At 31.5% G+C, this 9,147-nt stretch overlaps 1 protein-coding gene across 1 annotated transcript; it reads left to right on the plus strand.

Moving 5' to 3' along the window:
• Nucleotides 1-5,472: 5,472 nt before the first annotated feature.
• LOC103503976 (uncharacterized) lies at nt 5,473-8,055 on the plus strand. The gene is made up of 6 exons (XM_008468386.3): nt 5,473-5,934; nt 6,537-6,663; nt 7,064-7,203; nt 7,299-7,361; nt 7,447-7,515; nt 7,628-8,055. Exons 1-6 carry the CDS (start codon nt 5,734-5,736, stop codon nt 7,697-7,699), a joined length of 672 nt encoding a protein of 223 aa, XP_008466608.1. The 5' UTR covers nt 5,473-5,733; the 3' UTR covers nt 7,700-8,055.
• The last annotated feature ends 1,092 nt before the right edge of the window (nt 8,056-9,147 follow it).

The raw sequence follows: 9,147 nt of genomic DNA on the forward strand, positions 1-9,147 counted from the left end.
CTAAATGACGAAATGCAATGTGTGAGGAATTCAATGCTCTTCAAGCACAAGGTACTTGGTTCTTAGTACCTCAACATACATCCATGAATATTATTGGCTGTAAATGGGTTTTTCGTATAAAATATAATCCTGATGGCTCAATTGCTCGTCACAAAGCACGCCTAGTTCCTAAAGGTTATCACCATGTACAAGGTTTTGATTTTGATGAAACTTTTAGTCCTGTTGTCAAGAAACCTACTATACAAATTATTCTTGCTCTTGTCGCTCAATACAATTAGTCCTTGACACAGTTAAATGTCAAAAATGTCTTTCTTCGTGGTGTTCTTCAGGAAACAGTATACATGTCTCAACCTACTGGTTTCCAAGACAAAACATGCCCAAACCACATGTGTCTTTTACACAAAAGTATTTATGGCCTCAAACAAGCCCCTCAAGCTTGGTTTGAACATTTTATCTCTTATTTATTTACTCTGGGTTTTTTTTGCCTCTAACACCGATCCTTCTTTATTCATTCGACCAGTCGGATCTTCTCTCACTTACTTACTCTTGTATGTAGATGATATCATTGTCGCTGTCCCTGACTCTTCCTATATCTCTCTTTTCAAAACTCAATCGGCACTTGAGTTCAAAATATCTGATCTTGATTCCTTATAGTACTTTCTTGGTCTCGAAATACGTTCCTCCCCTAATGGCCTATTTGTCAATCAAGTCAAATATCTCAATGATCTTCTTCACACATCAAGAATGATCTCTGCAAAATCATGTACCACACCCAATGTCTCCTTCTCTTAACCTCTACATCACTACATCACCTTTTAATGATCCATCTCTATACTGCAAACTAGTTGGTTTCTTACAATATCTTACATTTACTTGCCTTGATATTGCCTTCTCTGTAAATTGTTTTAGCCAATTCATGCACAAACCAACTGTCATTCACTTCTCGGCAATCAAACGCATCCTCCGGTATTTATGTGGTACTCCAACCCTTGGAATAAATTTTCGAAAAGGTTCGTTCTCTCTTCAAACCTTTTGTGACTCTGATTGGGCAAATGATACTTTTGATAGACGCTCCATCTTAGGATTCATTGCGTTCCTCAGCTCTAATCGAATCTCATAGTCTTCTAAGAAGTAACCTACAGTTTCCTGTTCTTCCACAAAAGTATAATATCGTTCTCTTTCCACTACTACTGTCGATCTTTACTAGATATGACAGCTTCTCTATGATCTCTCCGTGTTCTTCTCAAAACCTCACCAACATTATGGTGTGATAATGCTTATGTTGTCTCTCTGGCCCGTAATCCTATTTTCCATGCAAGAACAAAACAAATTGAGATTGATTATCATTTTGTTCGCGAAAAAGTTCTTCGCAATGATGTCTCCGTTCATCACATCTCTTTCGACAAGTAACTTGTTGATATACTCACAAAGTCACCGTTGTCTCCAACATTTCTTCATCTTCGCAATAAACTACTGACTCAACCCGAGTCATTCGTTTGAGGGGGATATTAAGAAAGAAATCAAAATCTCCCAAATCTCCTTCCATAATTTAAGCCCCTAATTATAAATTAATTGTCATTATTTTCTACCATATTTATCTCATTGTAGTCGTATAAATGTTAACATCTATCCATGAAAATAGTATAATTTTATTTACGATTCTTATATCTTGTTTATTAAAAAAAAAATATGAAAAAGTAGTATTTGAATTTTGATGCATTAATTAATATGTTTACAACGCTTCATTTAGTGATCAAGTCATTAATTTAATCCCTCAACAGTGCTAAATATTAAAGTTGTGATTGACGATAAACTTATATAATTATATTCTTTTTCATGTATAAAACTTTAAATTTTCAACCTTGATCGAGAAGAAATATGCAAAGCGAACTCATGTATCTTAATAATTGATACTAATTTGATCTAGAAAAAAAAAACATTTATATAATTCCCTCAAAAATTAAGAAATGGGCTGGAAATTTCAAGTCTCCTTATTTTAAATAGTTTTGTTATTTTTCTCATTTTCTAAAACAAGGTCGATTTTGAAAATTGCAAGATATAAACTTTATATATGAAAAGAAAAGTCTATATATTATGGAAGATTAAATTTGCAGTTTTTAAACATTAGGGTATATTTGTCCCAAAATTAGGAGTTAAAAAGTGAGAATAGAGTTGTCTTTATATGGCTCTATCATTAAAAACACATCAATTCATGATTTATTACGTTGTGGCCTCCACGAATTAAACAACTATCTCTACTTAATAGCTTCTACCTCGTATTTGAATAACTACTATCATCTAATTAGAAGGAAAAAGAAAAAAAAAAATGTAGATAGTCATATGTTTTTTATTTATTGTTGTTTACTCGTGAACCATTACATTTAACTAGGCATGCATTGTTTGATTAGGAACCATGAGTGATAATGAGAAATGTTGTTGGTGGTGAGAAAAAGATATAGTTGTGTATGGATGGATAATTAAGGTCGAATGTAGATAGAAGATGGAAATAAAGAAAAAAAATGTAGAAATTTGAATTTTAGTAAGGATTATTCGAAGATGTAAATAATTGATATTTTGTATGAAAGTATGAAAAGAATAAAAGAAAAAAGAAATGGAAATTGAGGGGAGAAGTGGATGACAGAGAGGAGGAGAGACCACGCGCCAAACACCTTTCCTCGCCTTTATCACTTTACATATATATATATATATATATATACCTTTGTTTTGGATAAAGGTAATTATTAAGGGGGCTCTCTGCTATGAGACACTATGTATAATTTAATCCAATCCTTTCTCTCCCTATTTTCACTCAAACTTAATTCAAATACGTTCTTCCGATATCAGTATCCAATTCTAATTTTCTGAATTATCAAAATTAAACAACAAAATATCTATAAAATATAAATTCTCCCAAATTTTAACTTCTTTACAAATTATAAAATATTAATTTCATCTTTTAATATTAGTTGTTATGATCCTTTGTTCATATTTATATATAATTAATATTTTGTTATTTTTGTAAACTTTTCTTTGTTTTAAACACTGTATTAACTGCTTTCTAATTCTTCTATAAATAACTTTATAAAAATTAATGAGGCTAAATTATATATATAAAAAAACACATTGTCCTCCAATTTTGCATTTTGTGTCAAAAATATTAGAAGCATAAATATATTGTTGTTTTGAAAAATTGATGGCCATAAATGTACTTTTTTTTTTTTTTTTTTTTTTTTATCAATGGTTGCTTCTTTTTTTTTTTTTTTAATCTCTTGTCGATATCTTCATTCATTCGGTGGTGATTATTGTAGAAGAGAATTTTGTTCAACGGAAAGATACAATACTATGAGAGGAAGTCTCACAACTTAAGTTCTCTAAATCTAGAGAGAGTTCTTGTCTTAAGGTGAGCCTAAGACCATCTTTACAAAAAAGTAGATAACAAAGGATGAAATTTAGAGATGAAAGTAGTGTCTAAATGCTCAATTTTAAATAAAATAAAATAACTAAAAACCCGATCATTACCAAACGAGGCAAGTATAATTTTTTTTAAATCGATTATTTTCGAACCGATCAAGAAAACTTCAAATAAATTTATCACCATACTAGCAATAGAAATTTTTAATTAAGAGTTATTTTTACAATGAGATATTAATAGTTTCAGTTCATATACTAATTGTGAAAATAACATTTTAACTTTTTTAAGTTCAAGGGTATCTTTAAAATAAAACTTTAATTGTTTCTATTTAAAACTAACAATAATGGTATTTTTGAACCATTTTTTAAAAGTTTGAGAATATAAAATATTTTGAAAATTTTAAAAAATTTATGAATATGTTTTACTCGACCGGCAAAGTTGAAAGATATTTTTTTTATGATTTAGCAAATCCACGGTTTAAAGCGTTTTTTTAGCTTACTAATGGACAAATAAGTAGTTGAAAACTTTTAGTTAAAAAAAAAGTTAAAAACTTAGGTTATGTTTACTCCGTGAAAAACCTAATAAATTTCGACATTTCAATAAGTATTTTTTTTTTTAAGTGAGCTCCATTTACTTGCGTTTGTTATTGTTTACATGCGTTTTGCATTTGTAGTTAACCATGAAGCATACCTCCAATTTTGTAATTAAAACACACGATTTGATTGAGGAATGGATGATACTCGATATGGTTGAGCTTGAAAATTACATGAGATCCTTTATTCTAACCATGATACATATATTGTTGTTGTAATAGTATGAAAATTATGAATATAGAAAATCTCAAAATATATAAAAAAAAAAAATCTAAAATAGACAAAACTACGCTTGACTAGTTCAACCAAACATGTTTTAGTACGTATTTGTATGTGATTTTAAGACTCTTATAATTACATATGTGAGATTCAAAACGACTCCTAAAACATAGTTTTCCGTCACTTATAAATATTTTAATATTAAATTCAACTAATTTTAAAAATATTTTAATACATTTGGAAAGAACAAAGACAAAACTCATTTAAATAGAAGAAGAAGAAAAGAAAAGAAAAGAAAAAAGAGAGAAGAAAAGAAGGATTTGAATAAAAGATGGAATTAAATGAAAAGAGTTAGAAGAACAGAATTTGAAGTGAGTTAAGAAAAAAGAGTACAAAAACAACGTTTGTCATTTTATTATGGGTTCCAACGTAATTTTAGGCACTCATTTCGGTTCACTCACTCATCTCCCCCTTCGTTTCTAATTCTCTCCCTCAATAAACTCTTTTCCTTTTCTTTTTGTTTTCTCAAATAAATTCCACATTTTATTTTATTTAATTTCAATAAAACTATTTAATATTAAAAGAAATAAAATAAATTGGAATCTTGAAACCAACATTTCCTCATCCATTGTGTCCGTATCCACAGACATTGAAATATCGTTCAGGGGTATTCTCGTCATTCCGCCCCTCCTGTCGCCTTGTCTTCCACATTTCCGGTTTTATAAACAACAAAACCGCTACCGGTTTTGGATCCTCACTGTCCACTTTTTTTACAACAAACCTAATTACCACTCCTTTTTCCTCTTTCATTATAAATCAATTAATTTCACTCCACCATTTCTCTTTTCTCTTCTTCACCTTTTGGTTTATATGTAATCGGAAAAAGAAAAAAAAAAAAAAAAAAGACATTGAAATACATATTTAGGTTGAAAAATGCTTTTAAATCAAAGTGTATTATAAGTGTTTTAGGATTGGTTTGTTTTTTTGTATAAAATATAGAGAGTGGTTTCATAAATTTAGGACAAAAAAAAAAAAAGAAAAAAGAAAAAGAAAAAGGCAATTGGGAGAATGCTTTTATTTGATATTTATAATTAATATTTATAGTTAAAAGAAAAGAGAGGATGAATAGGAATAATAAGAAAGATGATTTTTGGTAAAGAATTGTATAATTTAAATTTTTACGTGGCGGATTGTAATTGGTTGGTTAAAGGACGTCGGGATTCGTAGCAATACACACCAATTAACAATTCAAACTCACTCTCATTATTTCTCTCTCTCACATAAAGCACACATTTTCTCTCTCTACTCTATCTCTCTCTCTCTCTCTCTCTTACTCTGCTTTGTGTTTGTTGTCAACGAAAATTCCCAAATTTCTCTGCGATTTCCCTGTCTTTTGCCGCTGAAATTCCCAAAAACATGCTCTCACCTGCATGATCTTTCTGTATCCTCTAATTTCCCCCCTCTCTTTCTATTGCCTTTTGCTCCAATTCATCGCCGACGGATTTGGGAATGCTTGAAGCTGTGGAGAGCTCCGTCAATGGCGCCTTCTCCCACCTCCACAGTAGTGGTGACAGTAGTGAGGAGGAGCTTTCTGTTCTCCCTCGTCATACCAAAGTCGTTGTCACCGGAAACAATCGTACCAAATCGGTGCTCGTTGGACTTCAAGGCGTTGTTAAGAAGGCTGTTGGTTTGGGTGGATGGCATTGGCTGGTACGTCGCTTTCTTTAATTCACTTCTTATTGTTTTTATTTTTTATTTTGTTTTTTGAGTGAGTCTAGGCTACATTCAGTCTTGGTTGAATCAATTTTGAGTATTGATTAGGTTTTCCCCAATTCCCAATTCCCAATTCTGTTTTTTGGGATTTTTTAAAATAAATATTTAATCATTTTTGTTGTGGTTTCAAGTTATGATTGCATGCTTAATTTGTTTATTGCATCCATTTCGATTTCTGAATTTCTGTAGAAAAATTTCAGCTATGAATTAATTGCATGTTCAATTTGACCTATGGATCTGGTGATTAGAGATATGGAGGTTTCTTTCACAATGTAAAATTCATTTATTGTAATTGAATTCGGGAAATTTTATTGAATTTGTGAGTTCATAATTTCTCGAATATTTTTAGATTCTTGTTCTGTTTCCTTTGGATATTCCTCCTACCAAGTGTAAAATTTATTTCCATGTTTATCTAGACGTCGTGTTCCTTGATGTTAGACTTAGAACAGTGTGATTCTTCTTTTGAAACCTGCAGGTCACCATGATTATAAATATAATCTAGGTTCAGCATTTAATTTTGAAATTAAAAAAATCCTCAGGTTCTCACGAATGGCATTGAAGTTAAGCTACAGAGAAACGCCCTCAGTGTAATTGAAGCACCAACCGGCAATGAGGATGATGATGATCTCGAATTTGAGAACTTACACTGGAATGGATCCGATATGGGTAAGTTTGGAATCACTTCTATTCTTGTTCACTGGATTGAATAAACAACATTGGATTGTTGATTCTTCAAATGGATTAGATTGGTGAATTTCGTAAGCTGGCATCAATTAAACATAGTAAAAAAGTATAAAGAAAGCTAGTTGTCCTCACTTTTCTTTCGATTCTGATTAGGGCATTCATAATTAAAACGCTTGCTTGTTTCGGGTAATTGTTTCATTGGTCCTCTGTAGTTGTTGTGGAATGATATACTTTTTAGGAATAGTGGTTGAGTTTGGTACTTTGGATTCTTTGCTCATTCACCTTTTGCTTTATTTGAAATCTTGTTGTGTCATTTATTCTTTTTCTCCTGGCCCCTCCCATGTTTTCTTTTCATAATGCTTTTGGTATTTTGATTTCCCAGCATCTGATGACACTCTAAAGTCCCATAGACCGAGACAAAGGGCACACAAATTGTCGGGATCATCCCTCAAAACAATCAGCCGATCGTTCTCATATGAATCACAGTCGAAGGGATCTATTTCCACCCCCCGTGGGTCCATGGTATGTAAGAAACGGACAATCGTTTCTTGTTGCATTTCAATGATATTGAGCTCATAATCTAAGTTGAGCCTTAACTAGTGATGTTCCCTGTGCAGAAAGTCGACCTCGGTAAACTTGAGATGTCTGCCTTGTGGAGATATTGGCGACACTTCAATCTTGTAAGTTACCGTGTATTTGATAGGCATGTTATAGTTTGCATGTTTGTACCACCATGACTGAGAGAGAGAATTCTATATCTTATAGGTGGATGCTTTTCCTAACCCATCAAAAGAGCAGTTGGTGGATGTTGTTCAAAGGCATTTCATGTCCCAGGTACTTAAGATTTCTTGATCTAATCCTTTATTTTTCAATCAATCGATGCTTGTGCCTATATCGGTGCTGTAATACTACATCCTGTACATGTTTGTTTACAATGCTTGTGCAGCAACTAGACGAGTTACAGGTGATTGTTGGGTTTGTCCACGCTGCAAAGAGACTCAAGACTGTCTGCAAATGACGAGTAAAGGATGTAACACCAAGTTCAATATTCATCCATTTCTAACAAAAAGAGAAAAAAAAAAAAAAAAGAAAAAAAACACCGGTACCACCCGAAATTCCCACTTCTTCCCCACTACATATATTAATGTTCCCTGTAATATAGGTATCGTGGCTTGTTATTGAGGTATTATTACCCTTTTGTTAGTGTAATTATGGTAGGTAAATATAGTATATAATTTATATAATGTACGCACGACTGGCTAATAGACCTACGAAAACTGAGAGAAGTCCTTACTGACTTCATTTTCCTAAACCTCGATCGAATGCTGACTTGGGAGAGTGGGTATCTTGAAATGAATGTGTATATTCTTTGAATGCTTTTTTTTTTTTATGTTATTAGTTTGTCGGATACAACATTAAATTTGTTTAAATCTCAAATGTGGAGTATGTTGATTCTATTATCATGCACACACACACACTTGGTGTGTGCTTTTATAACTTATATCACACTTGAAATTCATTGAAAGAAGTATATAGTAATATATTACATAATATGGAGTATTTGAATGAAGAGAGAAGGAGAAGTGAATTGAAGAGGTAGAGGGGGCAAAGCTGCCAGCTATGAAGAAGGTGTAATTGAATGCTTGAATTAAAGTCAATTTAAAAAAATGAAAAAAGAAAAAAAAGAAAAGAAAAGAAAAGAAAAGATCTTAAGAATCAAAGAGGGGCCCTCCCACGTTTGGTTGTCGATTTTCCCATACCAAAATCTTTCCTCTCATTTAATACAATCTGCTAAGGTCCCAGACCCCCTCCCCCTTTCCCCCTTCCGCTCTACTATTACTTTCCCACCAAAATTATATCAGAATTTCATTTATGCCTTATTTGGATAAACATCATGTAACATTTTTATTTATTGATTTACTTTGGACATGCTAGGATTTTATTTTATAGTATATGTGCCAAAATACTTCTCCTACTTTTATCAAGTCTTTAAAAAACACATAAAAATTCTATAATTTTATTGATTAAATCAATCCCTCTTGTGAATCCATTTATTTGGGATTTCAGATAAATAATTGATACATGAACACTTTTTAAAAATATCTCAATATATATAAAATCTAAAGAGATTGATCAAACTAAATCTGAAAGAAGTATACAACTTATCTAATCCTAAAATTTGAGGATATAAATTGATTTTCTCAAGACAGAATTTCCCTCAATTGTTATTTCTCCCAATGAACTATTGGATTATTGCAATATTATGTGAAAACATGTTTTATTCATGAATTATGTTTGAAAGCTGGAAAAAAATAAAAGTAGAGTATAATTAATTCTCTCAGTTTATTTTTCTCTCACCACAAATTTCATTATTTATTTATAGATTGGATGGATAATTAATCTCTAATTTGTTTTTGACGGTAAGCCAAATACATGTAGATTTGGATTAACTTTTTAAATATTTAA

The sequence above is a fragment of the Cucumis melo genome, chromosome 4 (genome assembly GCF_025177605.1).
Source record: "Cucumis melo cultivar AY chromosome 4, USDA_Cmelo_AY_1.0, whole genome shotgun sequence".
NCBI classification, from domain to species: Eukaryota; Viridiplantae; Streptophyta; class Magnoliopsida; order Cucurbitales; family Cucurbitaceae; genus Cucumis; species Cucumis melo.

Bases quoted from the DNA above. Each gene is read 5' to 3' on its own strand.
- LOC103503976 (XM_008468386.3), top strand. From the start codon at position 5,734: ATGCTTGAAGCTGTGGAGAGCTCCGTCAATGGCGCCTTCTCCCACCTC. The intron at 6,664-7,063 runs GTAAGTTTGGAA...TTGATTTCCCAG, and splicing joins CTGGAATGGATCCGATATGG to CATCTGATGACACTCTAAAG. The intron at 7,362-7,446 runs GTAAGTTACCGT...TATATCTTATAG, and splicing joins ATTGGCGACACTTCAATCTT to GTGGATGCTTTTCCTAACCC.